This window comes from Bufo bufo, chromosome 8 (assembly GCF_905171765.1).
Source record: "Bufo bufo chromosome 8, aBufBuf1.1, whole genome shotgun sequence".
Classification (NCBI taxonomy): Eukaryota; Metazoa; Chordata; class Amphibia; order Anura; family Bufonidae; genus Bufo; species Bufo bufo.
In genome coordinates, this window is record NC_053396.1 from 60,863,538 (window position 1) to 60,884,692 (window position 21,155).

The following is a 21,155-nucleotide window of genomic DNA, read 5'->3' on the forward strand; positions in this document are numbered from 1 at the left end:
TTTTGCAGAGAAAGTGCTGGATGGTGTGTACATTGCACCAAGTTAAAAGGCTCCAGGAAGGTTTGGTTTTCTTTGTATCCAGAAGCTTCCTGGGAAAAAGAAAGCCAGTTTAGGGTCCTGGAGCCGGTCAGGGAAGAGTTGGGTGGGTTCCCTGACCACCCGGAGCCAGTCCGGGTTTTACTTGCCTGGGGGACAGCTCACACAGATGTACTAATTAATTCAGCAGCCCTGACCCAGGAGCTTTCTCTGGGAGTCTGGGCAGTCTGTTTGAGAAGCTGCAAGCCTAGGAGCTCTGAGAGCGGTCGGCTTCTCTACCTAACTACTGAACTGTAAGTTGCTCTGTTTTCCACTTGAAAATAATCTTTGTGTTTTGTGTTATGAGTTTAGCTAGGGCTGTCGAGTGAGATAGGCAGGAGCCAGACGGCTATTGTTGTTTTGGTTTTGTTTGTTATTTTGAGCAACTTGCAAAATAAACTAGCAACAGTCTGACGCACAAGCTACAAAGGTGTCGGTGTTCCTGTTTCTGCCCAAAACAACCCCGCAGGAAGGTGTGACAGTTCACAAATTGGTGGAGGATGTGGGCAGATGGATCCCTGCCAGATACCACCCATCTAGCAACTTGAATTGCATTTCATCTTATCATCCAATACGATGTAAAACCTGGTGTTGAGGTTGGCACAAGCCTGTGCAACCCAGCAAGACGCAAATGCAGTCCAGCGAGAGACTAATGCCAGACATGAAAAGGCTTTGATTGCCCAGCAGGAGGCACCGAAGGAAATTGTACGTCTGTTGAGTACTCAGGTGACGGCACTAGCTGAGGCTGTGGAAAGAGACATGCAAATGCAAGCTGAAGCTGTTCGGAAATACAGAGAAACTCTTACAGAGGTTCTGCAGCAGCTGGCAAATACGCATCAGGATCGACCTAGCAATAGTGGGTTGATCAAAGCAAGCCATTTTCTTCAGAAAATGACCCCACACGATGACGTGGAAGCGTTTCTGAATACGTTTGAACGTACCGCAGATCGGGAGGCGTGGCCTAAGACTCAGTGGGCGGGGTTGGTTGTTCCGTTTCTAACGGGTGACTCTCAGAAAGCGTATTTTGATTTGTCTGCCGAGGATGCCCAGGACTACGAGAAGCTAAAGCTAGAAATTCTCCGCCGTTTGGCTGTCACTCCTGCTGTGCGGGCCCAACAAGTGCACCGCTGGAATTACCAACCTAATAAGTCTCCCAGGTCACAGATGCATGACTTAATTTATCTGGTACGAAAGTGGTTGCAACCTGAGATACTCACGGCACCCCAGATTGTCGAGAGGGTCACAATGGATCGCTTCCTGACAGCGCTGCCGTATGAGTTAAGAAAATGGGTCAGTCACGCTGATCCAAAGTCCTCCAATGAGTTAGTTGAGATGGTTGAACACTACCTCGCGGCAGAGGGTTTTTTGGCAGCGGGGTTTGACCCGGAGAACTTGCCTGTAAAGCGGCGTCTGCCCGCAGTGGCGGGGAGAGGCGCCGCAGCCTTAAATGCTGATCCTGGTTTAAAAACGTGGGTGAAGACCAACATGGATACTAGGCTGCTGAGAGAGACCCTACCAGGCTCCGGTGTCCAGTGCTGGAGGTGCAAAGCCCGGGGGCATGTGGCTGCTAAATGTCCTGAAGTCCCAGAACCTACTCGGCGCCTTTCCTTCTACGCTCATCCAGCGTGTCTGACATCTGCGCTGGCTCACATGGCACAGGTCAAAGTGGGTGGAAGGAGTGTTCAGGCCTTGCTAGATTCTGGGAGCCTCGTTACGCTTGTACATTCAGACCTGGTAGCTCCAGACCAGCTGAAAAAACTGTGCATGGGTGTTGTGTGCATACATGGTGATGCAAAAAGTTATGGTACAGCGGTGGTCCCCATTGAGACTCAGTTTGGTGTGACGTCCCATGAGGTTGGAGTATCTAAATCCCACCTCAAACTTCCCTAAGTGTGGGGGATGAAAATCCGGCTAGCCTGCCTGACTTTGGGGATTCCAGTTCTGAAGTACCAGCTGGTGGACTGGCCCAAGTTGAGCCTGACCAGTTCCCCTTCTCTGTGCTAGTGGGGGAATCCGAGAAACCTCAAGAGTCTGTGGAAGAGTTACCTATGCCAGAAATAAACTGCTCTCAAGATAACTTTGGCACATCCCAACTGAGGGACCCGACATTAGCTCATGCTTGGGAAAATGTTGCTGTGGTTAATGGGGTTTCCCACAGTACGGGCTTGGAGAAGGTGTACCCTCACTTTGCTGTCAATCATGATCTTCTCTATCGTGTTGATAATATAAGGGGTGAAGTCGTAGAGCAACTAGTTGTTCCCAAATCTCATAGGAAAGTGGTACTTGACCTGGCTCACAAAAACCCCATGGGAGGACACCTGGCAGCAGAGAAAACTCAGCAACGGGTACTCCAGAGTTTTTTTTGGCCTGGTATATTTGCAGAACTCAAACGATTCTGTGCGTCTTGCCCAGAATGTCAGTTGACGTCCCCTGCGTCTCATTACCGGGGACCCTTGGTACCGTTACCCATCATTGAGGTACCTTTTCACCGGATTGCAATGGATTTGGTGGGGCCCCTGGTGAAGTCTGCAAAGGGACATCAATACATTCTTGTGGTTTTAGACTATGCTACTAGGTATTCCGATGCGGTTCCTCTGTGGAACACGTCAGCTAAAACAATTGCCCGGGAGCTGTTTCATATGTTTGCAAGAACAGGCATTCCCAAAGAGATCCTGATGGATCAAGGAACACCTTTTATGTCCAACGTAATGAAAGGTTTGTGTAAGCTGCTGGGTATAAAACAGTTAAGGACATCTGTCTATCACCCTCAAACTGATGGGTTGGTTGAGCGCTTCAACAAAACCCTCAAGAGAATGTTAAAAAGGGTCATTGAGGCAGACGGGAGAGATTGGGATTGCCTGCTCCCCTACTTGATGTTTGCTGTTCGTGAGGTGCCTCAGTCATCTACTGGGTTTTCCCCGTTTGAGCTTTTGTATGGGCGACACCCCCGGGGGCTTTTGGATATTGCAAAGTAGTCGTGGGAAGAGGAGCCCTCTCCCCACCGCTCCGTGGTGGAACATGTTCTACAGATGCAGGACCGCATCACAGCTGTAATGCCCATAGTACAAGAACATATGAGACAGGCTCAAGAGGCCCAAAGTCGCATATACAATCGGGGAGCCAGACTCAGGGTTTTTCAGCCCGGTGACCGGGTCCTGGTTATGGTTCCCACTGCGGAAAGTAAATTCCTAGCAAAATGGCAAGGGCCCTATGAGGTTGTAGAGAAAATAGGGGATGTGAATTATAAAGTCCACTAACCCGACAAACGGAAAAAAATGCAAATCTATCATGTCAATTTAATAAAGGCCTGGAGGGAACCGTTAGTTTCTATGGCGGCTGAGCCTCTCAGCCCTGCACTTCAGGGGGAAGTTACTGACGTGAAGGTCTCGGAGACTCTGTCAAGGGCCCAAGCCCAAGAGGTAAAGGAATTCCTCCTTAGGAATGCTGATGTGTTTTCAGAGTGGCCAGGTTGCACTCATGCAATTAAGCATGATATTGTTACAGATCCACAAGCTCGGGTTCGCTTGAAGCCATATCGCATTCCTGAAGCCCGCAGACAGACAGTAGCCGGTGAGATCCAGAGAATGTTGGAGCTAGGTGTTATTGAGCCATCCCATAGTGATTGGAGTAGCCCTGTGGTGTTGGTACCAAAACCGGATGGGTCCTTGCGGTTTTGCAACGACTTTTGCAAATTAAATGAGATCTCAAAGTTTGACGTCCCATGCCACGGGTGGATGAGTTGATAGAAAGGTTAGGTCCAGCCAGGTACATTACCACCCTGGATCTAACCAGAGGTTATTGGCAGATTCCACTTCAACGGCTAGGGAAAAGACAGCATTTTCTACTCCAGAGGGCCTGTTCCAGTATGTGAGAATGCCATTTGGGCTTCATGGGGCCCCTGCCACCTTTCAGAGGTTGATTGATGAAGTCCTCAGGCCTCACCGGCACTTTGCGTCAGCGTACCTTGATGACGTGGTGATATTCAGCTCGGATTGGGAAAGTCATCTTCCCAAGGTCCAAGCGGTGGTAAACTCAATTTGGCAGGCTGGTCTGACGGCCAATCCCAAGAAATGTGCCCTGGGCCTTGAAGAGGCACGATACCTAGGGTACATTATTGGTAAAGGCCTCATCAAGCCTCAGGCTCAAAAGGTACAGGCAATTAAGGAGTGGCCTCAACCTTGCACAAAAAAACAGGTGAGGACGTTTCTGGGCATGGTAGGGTATTACCAGAGGTTTATTCCAGATTTTGCCACCATAGCTGCTCCACTTACGGACCTAATCAAGGGCAAAAGCTCAGGGGGAATTTCTTGGAACAAAGATGCTGAGGTTGCGTTCTGTAAACTCAAGGAGGTGTTATGCAGTAGGCCAGTTTTGATCGCTCCTGATTTAAAAAAAAATTTTGTTGTTCAAACAGATGCTTCAAATGTGGGCCTAGGGGCCGTGTTGTCACAGGTGGTGCATGGAGAAGAATACCTAGTGATATATTTGAGTAGGAAGCTAACCCCGGCTGAGAAAAACTATAGTATTGTGGAGCGTGAGTGTTTGGCCATCAAATGGGCTTTGGAGACTCTGCGATACTATCTGCTCGGCCATCGATTTCAGTTAGTGACAGATCACTCCCCTCTTACCTGGATGTCACGGGCCAAAGATCATAATGCAAGGGTGACTCGCTGGTTCCTGTCACTACAGGACTATAATTTCTCAGTGGAGCACAGAGCAGGAAAGCTGCAGGCCAATGCTGACTCTCTCTCCTGAACTCATTGTATGTTCTCGGAAAGTGTCCGTACCCACGGGTTCGAACAGAGGTAGGGGGTATGTGACAGGGTGTCACAATGTTTTGCAGAGAAAGTGCTGGATGGTGTGTACATTGCACCAAGTTTCTGGCACTTCATGTGTTAAAAGGCTCCAGGAAAGTTTGGTTTTCTTTTCCTGGGAAAAAGAAATCCAGTTTAGGGTCCTGGAGCCGGTCAGGGAAGAGTTGGGTGGGTTCCCTGACCACCCGGAGCCAGTCCGGGTTTTACCTGCCTGGGGGACAGCTCACACAAATGTACTAATTAAGTCAGCAGCCCTGACCCAGGAGCTCTCTCTGGGAGTCTGGGCAGTCTGTTTGAGAAGCTGCAAGCCTAGGAGCTCTGAGAGTGGTCGGCTTCTCTACCTAACTACTGAACTGTAAGTTGCTCTGTTTTCCCCTTGAAAATGCTCTTTGTGTTTTGTGTTATGAGTTTAGCTAGGGCTGCCGGGTGAGATAGGCAGGAGCCAGACGGCTATTGTTGTTTTGGTTTTGTTTGTTATTTTGAGCAACTTGCAAAATAAACTAGCAACAGTCTGACGCACAAGCTACAAAAGTGTCGGTGTTCCTTTTTCTGCCCAAAACAACCCCGCAGGAAAGTGTAACAGTTCACAGCCAATTAGCGCAATCACAAATATATTGAAGCACTTGACTCTATCTGCATATAAAGCTATTGTAATGTTCTGCAGTGCCAACCATTTTCTACAGTCTCAAGAGAAACTCATGAAACTTCTAGCAGCTTGAAAAACGTAGCCAAAGTGACCCACGCCTGTGTTTCGCGTTAAGAATTCGCATTACGCGATTTTTACATTGGCGATTTTTCGCATTCAATAAAATAATCTTGAATTCTCAAAATTCGCAAATATATGACGAATATTCTAAAAAATATTCACTAAATATCGTGAATTCGAATATAGCCTCTGCCGTTCATCACTAGAAAGCATAGGGAAATAGCGGCATGGGGTCACAATCGTAGCAGCAGTATCAACACAGCATGAAACAGACAAGGCAGTAGATGTGTGTGCTGCTGTTTAGGGGTAGTAATTGTGGCAGCTATGTAATGGTAGTGGCTGTAGAGGTAATAGAAGAGGCAGTAGGGGACTAGCAGCAGGGATTAGCAGGTTTGGTGGTAGCAGCAGTCATACAGTATCAAACAGAATGGTAGGCATGCAGCGGCATAAAGGCGGCAGCAGCAGCCATGTGGTACAGAACATAATGGTAGGCAGCCAAACAACAGAATTAGCATGATGGTGGCAGTTAGAGATGAGAAAAGTTCAATTCGGACCCTTTGCCGAATGTTCTAAATTTTTTTTTTATGTAATCCGAATTTTTTTCTGATGCAGCACATTAAAAATCTGACATTTCTCGGCTGATGAGTGCTTGTATATAGGTGTACAACACTTTGCATTGCAGAAACATGCATAGCTAGTCCGCTGTGGTAGTGAAACAGTTGCTTTGCATCAGTATGACAGGCAGTTGACAAGCGTGACTCTTAAAATCACTTCACACTTCACTTATTTGGTCAGTTTCGGAGCCAAAACTGACCAAATAACTCAAGTGTGAAATGATCTTTACAGGTCAATGTTAGCACCAGGAATAAAGAACCGTGCAGTGGCCTAAGGTTGTACTATAGAGTGAAAGAGGGCACACCTTTTACATCGTCAGCTGATTCCACATACTGTAGATTTCCACAGAACCTGTTCTGTTACATGCTGATACTATTAGTGGTCCCATGACAGTGTGGAGAAGGTGTCAGCAGTAAGTTTGTGTTGGTGTCACTGTTTATTTTTTTCCTTCTTCTGATCCGTCATAAGAACAACCCCCCAAAAAAAGGATCCTGTCTTTTGAGCCTCCACCTTCACACAGTCAGCATTTGGTCAGTAATCGATCAGAAATCGCTAAGGCCAAAAAACAAAAGTGGATCCAAAACAGAGATGACACGTGATTGGAATATTTGCATGTCTTCTGTGTTTTGTCCCCATCCTGCTATTGGCTTCCAAATATAATGAGCATTTCCTGATGCAAAATAGAGGCCTTACGGATGCTCCAAAGACAGAATCCGTTGTGTTTTCTGACAGATTAGAAGGGTAAAATAAATGGTGATGTCAACAAGGCTAAACAGGGACCCCGTCACAGAGTGGGGAGGTTTTCCAACCACATGAGGAGTCAACATAGTGGCCCAGTCACACAGTAGGGAGGGTGAAAACCAAATGAGGATTCAACATAGTGGCCCAGTTACACTGTGGGGAGAATGGCAAATTGCATGAGAAGTCTAGACAATGGCAAAGTCACAGAGTGGTGAGGTGGCAACCGCAGAAGGAGTCAACATAGTGGCCCACCCAGAAAGTAGGGAGGTGGCAACTGTATGAGGAGTCAAAATAGTGGCCCAGTCACAGAGTGGTGAGGGTGGCAACCACATGAAGAGTCAACATACTGTAGTGGTCAGTCACAGAAAGGGTAGGTGGAAACCACATGAGGATTCAACACAGTGGCTCAGTTACAGTGTAGGGAGGGTAGCAACCACATGAGAAGTCAACATATTGGCCTAGTCACAGAGTGGGGAGGAGGCAAACGCATAAGGAGTCAACACAATGGCCTGTCAGCAACTGGAGAGGTGGCAACCACATGAGGAGTCAACATAGTGGCCCAGTCATGAAGTGGGGGGCGACAACAGTGGCAGTAACAGGACAAGATGGTGGGTGGCAGTAGAAGAACATAGCAGCATTAACAGTAGGGATGTGGCATCAGGTGGGTGGCAGCATCAGAATAGTGGCTGAAGCAGGTGGCCAGAAGAAATGGGTCTCTTGACAAACTTTGGGTGTTTCACCCAGAATGATCTAGTCTGACGCATCAGGCACTGGCGTGTGGAAATCCTGGATGATCCACGCCTGATTCATCTTTACAAAACTTGTTGAGGGGAAACTTGGCCAGTTGCGGCCACAAATCAAGTTTGGCTGTCCAGTAGTAAAGGGGATGTTGGATGTGAGGTGGCAGTATGCCACCACCCGCTGGTTCAGGTTCTGCTCCATTTTGCTGCTGCTGGGTGGTTCCTTTAGTAGGGGGGTGAAGAGACTCTATTAGAGTCTCCAGACTTAAGTTTCTGCTGATAGACCTGCTGCTCCTCTCCTGTGAGTTGTGGCGAAAAACACCCTATTTCTGTATACATTGCTTAGGCGTGAATGTCCTCCTCCGCCACCAATTCAGCCCCCACAGGCCTCAGGTTGCCGTGAGATGTAGGCATCATATCTCCTGTCCCCTGGCCAGCCAGATTTATCAGCATCTGCTCCAAGACATGAAGGAGTGGAATGATGTTGTGCTCCTGTCTGCCTGCATCATCAAGAAACCGTTTACGGCCTTCCTCTGCTCATAAAGTCTGTCCAAAATGTGGAGGGTGGAGTTCCAACGAGTGGAAACATAGCATATAATGCGATGTTGGGGAACACTATTCTGCCCTTGAAGCTCAAGGAGGGCGTGTTTTGCAGTGTAAGAGTGGCTAAAGTGCATGCACAGTTTCCTGCCAATTTTCAGGACATCCTGCAGTTGGGTGGAAGACTTCAAGAACTGCTTTACAACCTGTCGCACCGACACAATGTTTTTCCCATTGTCGGTGACCATGGTTCCGATTTTCAGTTGGCGAGGAGAGAGACAGGAATTAATTTCCTCTTGAAGGATACGGAAAAGTTCCTCCCGGGAGTGACTCCATTCACCCAGGCTGGCCAGGTGCAGAACAGCATGACACCACCATGCTCTGCATAGGTGGTATGCTGGAGGAGCACTCCGAATTGCTCCTACAGTGGATGCTAAGGACAAGGTGGAGGAGCTTGATTATGCGGAGGTGGCATGCCTTCACCTGGCCAAGCTGCTGGTGTGGCTGGGCAGGAACCACATTTCCCTAATGGGGGCGTAAATTACATATATTTTCTTTTACCATATTCAAAGCTCCACACATCAGCACTGCCGTGAAATTAAGCAGACAGACAGGCTCAAGGACTGGCCCACCTTCCGTTCATCAAAAATGTGCAGGGTTGTTGCAGCCTTTTTGAAGTAATGACGGCTTTGGATTCTCCACCTTGGCTTGGCCCAAAGTACAGGGACTGTACTACCAGCAACTTGGCAAGGAGCACGTTCAGCTTCTGCGCCGTTGGCTGAGTGCACGCATACTGAGTGTTCTCTTTTGCAATCGCCTCGCTGATCGATTGCTGATGAAATGAGTGACGAGGAGTAAGAGGAGGAGCAGGTGCATCAGGACCAGTAGATGATGGGAAGGAAACACAGCTCCCTTATGTTGAGGTGGTGGAGCCTTGCCTGCTGGAGAAGGGGGTGCGGGCCACTGGGTGATGCAACGGTTGCTGCCTCAGGCTGTACCACTATATTAGCGCCACGTTTTTCCCAGGGCACTTTATGGTGACGCTGCATGTGTTGATGCAGTGTTGGGGTGCCAACACTGACACCCTGGCCATGCTTCACCTTCTGCCTACAAATCATAACAATGGTCACGCTGATGTCATCTGGCGTCTTGATGAAAAATTCCCACACAGGCGAGTATGGCATTTTCCCCCCACCATTCCGCACAGCTATTTCTTTCCAGACAGGTAGGCTCTTGAGTAGCAGACGGTCTACCCTGGTTACTTTTGGCTCCAGACCTCACACTGCTGCCACCCTGCTGACTCATGGCCATGCTACCACCCTGCTGGATCAGCCGCTGCCTCACACGCAAGCTGCCACCCTTATCTCCTGATGACGATGAATCCCCCTGTTCCCACGTGCGATCGGCTACATCATCTTCCACTACTGTCTGCACGTCACTAATGTCACTTTCACCAGTCTCAAGGCCACATGCCTGACTGCCCGCGACACCAGCTCCCACACTACTCTCATTGTCGCTACTTACCCCCCTACCAGAGGAAGCGGCGGGTCTCTCCTCCATATGTTGGCTCTATAAGCTCGTCCTCGCTGAAAAGCGGAGCCAAGCAGACGGCATACAGTGACAACTTTATCTCACTGTGATTTTGTAGTAAAAAGGTCACATCATGTTAATGCTCCGTGTCTCTGCTGTCCGGAGCGGGGCTTGGCACACTTTCACACAGCGGATTACCCGCACGGCATCCGCTCGTGTGAAAGAGCCTTATCAGGTCTAAGTGCGGAAGCTTAGTAGCTGTATAAAAAAACTGCCCTATGAAACCTGGTCATACATTTGAACAGTAATTATGAGGTTTACATGAACAGTGTTTATGCTGCTAAAATTTTTACACATTGTCACGTTCCTTCTTCAGGTTAATGGAATACTTCTTGATGAGGACAATAATAATGACAATGAATTTACGGTTGTGGATTGTACAGAGATTAAAATGGGAGTAATTGATTTTATTAAGGTTGGAACCGTACCTAAAACACAGGTAACATAAGAAGTTAAGTCGTCGGAGTAAGAATTGCCATAGAGCTTTAAAAGACTAGAAAATTATTAAATAAGCTTTACTTGTTCATATTTATATATATATAAAGTCGCATGCATTTTTTATGAGCTAGCAGGCAGGCAATTGAGACTTGGTAAAAGAGAATACCCCTGGCAGTAGAGAGGCTGGTATTTCATACAGCAGACTGCACAATTTAACTAGGAATAGTATACTATAGTATATTTATAACTAGTTCATTCTAAGACATAGAGGGGGAGATTTTTTTTGACTGGTTTAAAGGAAAACTGGCTTAGTTGCCCATAGCAACCAATTCCACCTTTCATTTTTCAGAGCTCCTTGGGGAAATTCAAGGTGGAACCTGATTGGTTGCTATGGACAACTAAGGCTACTTTCACACTTGAGGCAGTTCCGTCGTCGTAACTGCACACTGGATCCGCTGATTTGGATGTGACTGAAAGCATTTGTGATGCGGCTCCATCTCACAAATGCATTGCAAGAACGGATCTGTCTCTCCGCTTGTTATGCGGACTGACAGATCCGTCTTGTATTTTTTTTCACATTTTTACCGGTCTGCGCATGCGCAGGCCGGAAGGACGGATCCGGCATTCCGGTATTTTGAATGCCGGATCCGGCACTAATACATTCCTATGGGGAAAAATGCCGGATCAGGCAAGTCTTTTGCCTGATCAGTCAAAACGACTGAACTGAAGACATCCTGATGCATCCTGAATGGATTACTCTCCATTCAGAATGCATGGGGATATGCCTGATCAGTTCTTTTCCGGTATAGAGCCCCTGTGATGGAACTCTATGCCGGAAAAGAAAAACGCTAGTGTGAAAGTACCCTAAGCCAGTTTTCCTTTACACCAGTTTTGATAAATCTCCCCCCTAGGCCCTAGGGTTAAAGTTGTACTTGTTTCCTATACATAGGCGCCATACATTAATTCCCTTACATCCTACCAGCAGCACAGATGGGGTCAGATGGGGTTAACCACCCACCGTGGACTGGTAGGACTGGCGGAATTTTAATGAGCCCAAGTAATAAACTTAAGGAAACACTTAAGCCTCCCCTATAAAGGAGGGAATCGCCTCCAGCCCACTGTGTTTTTTCCTGTTCTCTGGACAGGTGGACTAGGCGGTGATTCCCCCTCTCTCTAGGGGGATCTGTTTTTCAGTTTGTCAGCGGACTGTGCCTTCGTTTTTATTGAATGTCTTGACCGGCAGCTTACCTACTGCCGGCGCTGCGCAGTGGCGCTTCGCCGCGGTGTGTTTGACGGCATCCTCGGTCCTCTTCCTTGCGGCCGCTGGGCGCCGCCATCTTCCAGAAGTGACATTGGAGTTCTCTGACGTCACTTCCAGAGTTTCCTTGAGACGCGATTTTGCGTCCTCTTGTGATTTTTTATTATTTAATCAGCGATTTTTCCTCCTGCTGAAAGATTTCTAGTGTTCCTTTCTTTGGGGGGGGAAATTTTTATTTGTTAATATGGTGTTTCTCCTCTGGGAACGGGGGTTCAGTTTTGGGCCCATCCCCTCCCCTATTTAAGAAAGCATTGCACACCAGGTTGGTCTCTGGCTGCACATGCTTTTTAAGCTAGCTCCCCAGAGTCCTATAAGCTGGTGTTCCTCCACTTATTGGTGCCTTATTTCTTCTGGTCCTCATTGTCAGCTTCCGCCGGTCTGCCTTTCTTTCACCTGTTCTCCTGAAACATTTACTGTATAGGTAGTTTACAAATGTTTTACAGTGATGTCTTCTCCACGGGATTTGGATGGCAGAAAGGCGGGTTCCAAGCGGAAACATAGAAACATAGAATGTGTCGGCAGATAAGAACCATTTGGCCCATCTAGTCTGCCCAATATACTGAATACTATGAATAGCCCTTGGCCCTATCTTATATGAAGGATGGCCTTATGCCTATCCCATGCATGCTTAAACTCCTTCACTGTATTTTCAGCTACCACTTCTGCAGGAAGGCTATTCCATGCATCCACTACTCTCTCAGTAAAGTAATACTTCCTGATATTACTTTTTAAACCTTTGCCCCTTTAATTTAAAACTATGTCCTCTTGTAGCAGTTTTTCTTTTTTTAAATATTCTCTCTTTTACCTTGTTGATTCCCTTTATGTATTTAAAAGTTTCTATCATATCCCCTCTGTCTCGTCTTTCTTCCAAGCTATACATGTTTAGGTCCTTCAATCTTTCCTGGTAAGTTTTATCCTGCAATCCATGTACTAGTTTAGTAGCTCTTCTCTGAACTCTCTCCAAAGTATCAATATCCTTCTGGAGATATGGTCTCCAGTACTGAGCACAATATTCCAAATGAGGTCTCACTAGTGTTCTGTAGAGCGTCATGAGCACCTCCCTCTTTCTACTGGTAATGCCTCTCCCTATACACCCAAGCATTCTGCTAGCATTTCCTGCTGCTCTATGACATTGTCTGCCTACCTTTAAACATTCATCTTGCTATGATTGTAGCGCTCTTTTGGAGGATAGCTGTCCCTACTCCAGGTGTGACAGCTGCCTTCTCGGGACGACATTCTGGCGGCTTTCACGACTGTCAACCTGGCGATGGATTTCCTGTGTGATACAGCGCAGCAACAGCTGAAATTGGCGGCCAAATCCATGGCCCCGATGTCAGCGGCCCGTAGGCCTTTGTGGCTTAAGCCTTGGGTCACTGACAACTCCTCTAAGTATAATTTATGTGGCCTTCCCTTTGAGCCTGACCGTTTGTTCGGCTCGGTGTTAGATAAGATCATGGAAGGCCTGTCAGATAAGAAGGGGAAGAGTCTTCCCCAGCATGCCTTTCGGGGGCGGGGCGAATAAAACCGTGGTGGTAGGTCTGACCAGCAGTCAAGAGCCCGGAGGGACTGGGGAGCGCATCGAAGGAGCCAAGGGTAAAATATCCACCTCCTGACTATGGGCCTCCTCGAGGCTCTTGGATGACTCCCGTTATTCCTACCGTCCTGCCAGAAGACTTCCCCACTCCCCTGCCTCCTCTTCCCATCAGAGGTCGTCTCTCCCACTTCAAGGACATTTGGATCTGAGAGATTTCGGATCTCTGGGTCCTAAATGTCATCTCAGAGGGATATTTAATCAGTCTTATTTCTCTTCCTCCAGACAAGTTCATTAGGACCAAACTTTTACAGGCCGCAAGGCAGTCGGTTCTGGAGACTTACATTCAGGATTACATCCACAAGGGGGCTCTGGGGAAGGTTCCGGCAGGGGAACGGGGCTTAGGGATTTATTCACCAGTATTTATGGTTCCCAAGGCGTCAGGGAATCTTCGGATGATTATCGATTTGAAATTTTTGATCGATATGTAAGGAAGGTGAGCTTCGGTATGGAGACCATCAGGTCAGTGGTTCACGTTCTCAATCCTGGAGACGTGATGGCAACCCTGGACCTCAAGGATGCGTATTTGCACATCCCGATTCATCCTACTTCCAGGAAATATCTCAGGATCGCGGTCCAGGTGTCGGGTGTCACCAGACACCTTCAGTTTGTTGCCCTTCCTTTTGGCATTTCTTCTGCCCCCTCACACTGTCACCAAGGTGGTAGTTTCTGTGGTGGCGGCTCTAAGACTTCAAGAACTGACCATCATTCCTTATCTGGACGATTGGCTTTTAAAATCCTCTTCCTTAATGGTCCTGATGCACCATCTTCATGTAGCGATCTCCTTTTTGTTTTGCCTAGGGTGGATCATCAACTGGCAGAAGTCCAATGTGAGCCCGTCGACTTCAGTAAGAAATCTAGGCTTCATTATCAACTCCGTTGGGATGTCTCTCCGGTTGACTCCAGAAAGAAGATCCCGAATACAGAACACGGCAGAGTTCCTATCCGTGCCTCGGCGAGTCCCAGTTCAGACTCTCATGAAGATGTTGGGGCTCATGTCAGAGTCTGCGAAAGCAGTCCCTTGGGCTTTATGGCACCTCCGGCCGCTGCAATCGGAGGTCCTCTCCAAATGGAATGGCAGCCCCGCCGTGCTGAACTCTCTGTGCTCCCTGTCTTGGCGAACTCGGCATTACCTCAGATGGTGGAGCCATCTTTTAGATGGGAAGCCTATGACCCAGCCAACCTGGGTCATATTGACAACAGATGAATCCCAAGTAGGCTGGGGCGCTCACCTAGACGACTCTCCAGTTCACGGATCCTGGTCTCCTCAGGAGCGGCTCCTCTCATCCAATCTCCGCGAGATTCGAGCTATCCGGCTAGCCCTCCTTCACTTCGCCCCTCAGATCCGGGGCAAAGCGGTGAAAGTCCAGTCAGACAATATGACTGCGGTACTTTACATCAACAAGCAGGGAGGCACAAAATCACTTCCCCTCCTATCAGAGATCGGGGTGATTCTGGATTGGTCAGAGTTGAACCTTTCCCACTTATCTGCGATCCATATTTGAGGCTCCCTCAATATGATAGCGGATCGGCTGAGCCGCGGTTTTCCAACAGTGGAGTGGTCTTTACATCTGGATATATACAAGCAGATAGTCCTCAAGTGGGGGATGCCAGAGGTGGATCTTATAGCAACAAGGTACAACGCCAAGATCGAGAGGTTTTGCTCCCTTTACAGGGAGGACCACCCCCTGGCGATAGATGCTCTGTCAATATCCTGGAGGTTCAGGATGGCTTACATCTTCCCTCCATTTTCCATGATTCTGAGGGTATTGCTGAAAATCTGTCAGGATCAGGCCTCGGTTATAGCCATCATACCGTTTTGGTGGTTTACCCAGCTCACCCAAACGAGTCGAGGGCAGTATTGGAGGTTCCCCCCTCAGCAGACTCTGGTGTTGTGGGACACTCACCTCTGCTCAGATCTGCACAGGTTCAACCTGACAGCCTGGAGGTTGATCAGTCCCTTCCCAGAATAGAAGGGCTCTTAGAGTCGGTCCTGAGAACGCTGTTTCATTCAAGAGCAGACTCTACTGGTGTTCCTCAAAGGAGGTGGCATCTGCAGATCCGCCCCTCTCCACCATCGTTCAGTTTATGCAAGATGGCCTTGATAAAGACCTTGCTCCATCTACCTTGAGGGTTCAAGTTTCAGCCATTTCAGCTTGCCTCAACAAGTCTTTTTCTCAGGACCCGCTCATCAAACTGTTCCTTAAAGGAGCTGAAAGATTAAAGCTCACAGTACTGAGACCCATTCCTCAATGGGATTTATCAGTACTTCTCAAGGGGTTAGCATCTCCCCCTTTAAGCCTTTGGAGGAGGTAGATTTCAAGTTTGTCACATGGAAACTTGTTTTTCTCCTTGCAGTGACTTCTGCCAAGAGGGTCTCTGAGCTTCAAGCTCTCTCAGCACATGATCCCTATACCATTTTTTTGCAAGACCGGGTCCTTCTAAGATTTGTCCCGTACTTTAGGCCTAAGGTTCCTTCGTTCCAGAATATCAACCAGGTGATATCCCTCCCGATTCTTTCTACACCTTCTACCTCACCGAGGAACCTGCTATACATCCTCTGGATGTCTCGAGATGCCTCCGGATATATGTGGATAGATCAAAGGAGTTTAGGAGAGATGAAAATCTTCTAATCCTGTTTTCCGGTAAGTTTAAAGGCCATAAGGCATCTAAACCATCCATCAGTCGATGGATTAAGGAGGCTATTAGGGAATCCTTTGTTTCCCAATCTCTAGACCCTCCGGGATTTGTAAAGGCCCATTCTACCAGGGCCGTAGCTACTTCTTTTGCCAAGAGGAGTCTTCTTCCGCTCGACATGATTTGCAAGTCTGCCGCCTAGAGCTCTGAATCAACATTCATCTCCCATTATAGACTGAATGCCAGATTAGCTGAGTAATCAGCCTTTGGGCAGACTATACTTTGTTCTGCCAGGCATGATGGCCCTCCCTAGGGGTTCTTCTTGCTATCCCCCCATCTGTGCTGCTGGTAGGACGTAAGGGAATCGTTAATTTCTAACGATAATTTTTTCCCCTTAGTCCTAACAGCAGCACACACATATCCCACCCTAATAAGGCAATTTTTTTTCTTGCTATAACACAGTGGGCTGGAGGTGATTCCCTCCTTTATAGGGGAGGCTTAAGTGTTTCATTAAATTTATTACTTGGGCTCATTAAAATTCCGCTGGTCCTACCAGTCCACGGGGGGGGGGGGGGGGGTAGTTAACCCCATCTGACCCCATCTGTGCTGCTGTTAGGACTAAGGGAAGACAAATTATCATTAGAAATTAGCAATTTTAGAGGGTTTGTCTAGAAAAATACATTTCTTTTGAACAGTGCAGGATTGTTTTAAAAAAATATATATAATTAAAAAAATGCTCAATCTCTTAAATACCCTACCCTTTCCATTCTAATGGTTATGACTCCTACCTGGTCTCTCCTTCCTGAGCTGGTCTGAACATGCAAGAATGGCAGGACAGGTCCATTCAGCCAATCAGTGGCTGAGCTGGTCTACAACTGGTGATTGGATGAGTGGTAGTTTTCAGCAATTTACTGTACATTGATGCAGAGATTAACAGGGACCCAGTAAGCGCCAGAACGGCAGTGGATCGCTGGGGGTGAAAACTGAAAAAAAATTAAAAATAAAACTCCCTCTTTCCCCATTTTACAATTATAATGACCAATTTAAAAAAATTGACAAATTTGATACCAATGTGTCTAAAAAGGCCCAGACTGCTAAGAAATAAAAGTAGTTATTCAGTATGGTGAACAGTGTAACCCAAAAACAAATTAAAAAGCGATCAAAAAGTCATACATGCCCCCAAAATAGTATCAATAGAAACTACATATTTCCCCACAAAACAAAAAGAGCCCTTTTACACAGCTCAGTAGACATGTAAAATATATATTTTTAAATGTTATAGGTGTTACAATATAGAGAAGGAAAAATTATTTCAAAGTTTGCATATCACGTCTGGTATGGCAGGTACCAGACATGCAGTGCAGAGGAAAGGGAAACCGGGTGCCCTAACACAAGGGAGAGGGAGGAGTGGGGACCCCTAACTCACCTAGCACTGGCACCTGGCTACCCTGACGTCCCTAGACGGGTTGCTCACCCGTACGCTGATCATGTGCCTCGTCCCTGAATTACCCTGGAAGAAGCCCTGCGTAGTGAGTAGGACAGTGGGAGCACTAGTACTCACCACTGACACCTAGGGTAACAACAGGTAGTGGACAAACAACACAAACACCACATATCACCCCGAAGGGAGACAACAAACAGTATACAACAAACTGAAGAGAACCGGACATCCAACCGCACTGGTTCCAACTGCTACAGCAACTCCACAGCAACACCACCTGAGGTCAGAATAGATAACCTGAAAGGAAGGTCTATATCTGGCAACAAGAGAAGTAGGAAGAGAGACTTAATAGTGGCTGGGAGTGGCAGACCCAGAACAGCTGAAAGGAAAACTACTGCTACCTAGATGGGACAAAAAGGATAGTAAACCAAAACAGGAAAACCTGGACTGGAAACTATTCCCACAACTAGGTCACGGAGCAATCCCTTGAAATCGGGCGGGTAGACACCCGCTGCGACCTTCTGACCCCAGGATCAGCGATAGGTCATGACACCCTCTTGACAGTACGAGGCGCCGCCAGACACTCAGGACCAGGTCTCTCCAGATGAGAGATGTAAAAAGAACAGATTAATCTGCTGGCTTTTACTTCCGACGCTGGCACCCACATTCTTTCCTCCGCACCATAACCTTTCCAATGCACCAGATATTGAAGGCAGTGACGGACATAACGAGAATCAACAATTTCTGCTACCTGAAATTCCAAATTTCCATCGACAATAACTGGAGGGAGCAGTAACGGTGATGGTTCTGGAGATGCGACATACTTTTTGAGCAACGATTTATGAAATACATTAAGAATTTTCAATGTTTGAGGTAGCTCCAAGCGAAAAGCCACAGGGTTAATGCCGGCGACTATTTTGTAAGGACCAATACCCCTAAGACCCAGTTTTCAAGAGGGAACCACACACAGTCATTCACCCCTAGGTCTGGACCTGGTGACCATTTCTTATTAGCCATACGTTTATATCTGCCTCCCATATTTTTCAAATTGCTTTGAACCTTCTGCCATACAGAGGAGAGTGACGACGTAAACCATTCTTCTTAAGGAATCCCAGATGGCTTCCCCTCACTGAAAGTACAAAATTGAGGATGAAAACCCATATGCACCAAAAAATTGTGATTTGCCAGTTGATTCTTGACGCCGATTGTTTATAGCAAACTCTGCTAAAGGTAAGTAAAATGACCATTCCTCCTGATTTTCAGACACAAAAGATGTAAGGTAAGTCTCTAGGTTTTGGTTGGTGCGTTCAGTCTGGCCGTTTGACTGCGGATGGAAGGGTGAGGAAAAATACTAAAATGTACCCCTAGACGAGAACAAAAAGCTATCCAGAATTTAGAAATAAACTGGGTTCTCCGATCCAAAACAACATCGAACGGGACCTCGTGAAGCTTCACAATATCACTGATAAAAACCTGAGCCAGGGTTTTAGCATTTGGCAACGCGGGTAAAGCAAAGAAATGCACCAGTTTACTAAACCTGTCTACAACCACCAGGCACCAGGATAACAGTTTTACCCGCAGATACAGGTAGGTCAGTGATAAAGTCCATCAACAGGTGTGTCCACGGCCTGTTGGGAATGACCAGTGGTAACAGGGACCCTGCCAGACGAGTATAAGAGACTTTAGCGTGTGCACAGGTTGTACAGGTGGACACAAAATCAAATACATCCTGATGCAACCTCGGCCACCAAAAAGGATGAGACAATAGCCCTAAAGTTGTCCTACTACCTGGGTGCCCAGCGAGTGCAGAGTTATGATGTTCTCTTAATATTTCAAGGCGCAAGTTCAAAAGGCACAAAAAAACTTTCCTGGGGGGTAGGAGACCGCGGCGTCCCACTGAGCCTCCAACACCCTCCCCTCCAGGTCTGAGTGTAACGCAGAAACAACCACTCCCTTTTGTAAAATAGGCACTGGATCAACAACCTCACCCCCTCCAGGAAAACTTTGGGATAACACATCAGCTTTGGTATTTTTTTGCCCCGGGACGATAGGTGATAACAAAATTAAACTTGGTAAAAAAAACAAAGACCACCTAGCTTGTCTTAGGGGTAAGACGTTTAGCAGACTCAAGGTACAACAGGTGTTTATGATCTGTAATCACCATGACGGGATGAGCTGCCCCCTCCAAAAGGTGACGCCATTCCTTTAAATGCTAATTTAATAGCTAAAAGTTCCCTGTTGCCTATATCATAATTTGGCTCAGCTGTCAACAATTTCTTAGAAAAGAAAGCACAAGGACGCCATTTACTTGAAAACTGACCCTGAGACAGTACAGCCCCCACCCCCACCTCTGCTGCATCAACCTCCACAATAAAAGGTTGAGAAACATCCGGCTGGACCAGTATGGGTGCCGTGGTGAACCTCTCCTTCAGAGAGGAAAAAGCCAGTTTAGCAGCGTCAGACCATTTAGAAAATCAGTCCCCTTTTCAGTCATTGTCAGTAAGGGGTTTGACAATCACCGAATAGTTCTGAATACATTTTCTATAGAAATTGGCAAAACCCAAAAAACGCTGCATCGCTTTCAGGTTCTCCGGAAGATCCCATTCTAGAATCGCACGAACCATCTCTGGATCCATACGGAACCCCAAAGTCGATAGCAGATACCCCAGGAATTGTACCTCCTGTACGGCGAATACACATTTCTCCAATTTAGCATATAACTTATTTGTCTGTAAAATCTGCAACACCTGCCTGACATGTATCTTGAGTGTCTCCAGATCAGAAGAATAAATCAAAATATCATCAAGATATATTACAACACATCTGCCGATAAGATGTAAAAAAATATCGTTGACAAAGTGTTGAAAGACAGCAGGAGCATTACTCAGGCCAAAAGGCATGATCAGGTTTTCATAATGCCCCTCAGGAGTGTTAAACGCCATCTTCCACTCATGATTTAATGCAAATCAGATTGTAGGCTCCCCTCAAATCCATCTTGGAAAACCACTTTGCACCAGCAATCTGATTAAATAGGTCGGGAATGAGAGGGAGGGGATAGGGGTCTCGGATAATTTTCCTATTTAGCTCACGAAAATCTAGGCAAGGACGCAGGCCCCCATCTTTCTTCTTCACAAAGAAGAACACTGCATCCACGGGTGAAGAAGAGGGTCTGATATGTCCTTTAGTTAGATTCTCGGAAATATAATCCTTCATGGCTTGTCTTTCGGGGCCAGAAAGATTATATAACCTGGTTTTAGGTAACTTTGCTCCAGGGAGCAGGTTAATCAGGCAATCATACCGACGATGGGGTGGTAACTCTTGACAACCCTTCTCAGAGAAAACATCTCCAAAATCGTTCACAAATGTTGGTAAGGTTGTAATGGAGGTGGCTGAGCAACTGCTACTTAAGCAATTGTCCATACAATGCTCACTCCACTCCAATATCTCTCTGGCCTGCCAATCAACAACAGGATTGTGCGCTACCAACCAGGGAAGACTTAATACCATAAGTGTAGGAAGCCCTTCCAGGACGTAGCAAGAAATAACCTCATTATAGAGGGCTCCCACCTGAAGACGAATGTTATGTACAATGTGTGTCAGATTCCCCTGAGTAATAGGTGCAGAGTCGATAGTAAATATGGGGAGAGATCTAAGTAATGGACTAAAAGAAAAACCCAAAGTCCCAGCAAACTGAGCATCCAGCAAATTGACCCCCGCCCCACCCTAACAAAACAGAAATCTTGTCAGTTTTATTACCTGAAACTACCATAGCTGGCAAAACAAACTGAGATGTATGTATGGAAGAAATGTATACACTCAGGTTGTCATCCTCCGCACAACCTGGGGTCAGTAGTTTTCCGACAGTTGTTTCTTTTTCTTAGGTACAGATGGACAAACACCAATGAAATG

General features: G+C 47.0%; 1 protein-coding gene across 3 annotated transcripts in view; it reads left to right on the top strand.

The window, feature by feature from the left end:
* LOC120977724 overlaps positions 1-10,281 on the top strand; it is a 660,911-nt gene extending 650,630 nt beyond the window's left edge. For all 3 annotated transcript variants that reach the window (XM_040405799.1, XM_040405798.1, XM_040405797.1), the window contains one exon: positions 10,138-10,281. In XM_040405799.1, the coding sequence (XP_040261733.1) occupies positions 10,138-10,269 (132 nt within the window). In that variant the 3' untranslated portion in view covers positions 10,270-10,281. The remainder of the gene's footprint in view (positions 1-10,137) is intronic.
* The last annotated feature ends 10,874 nt before the right edge of the window (positions 10,282-21,155 follow it).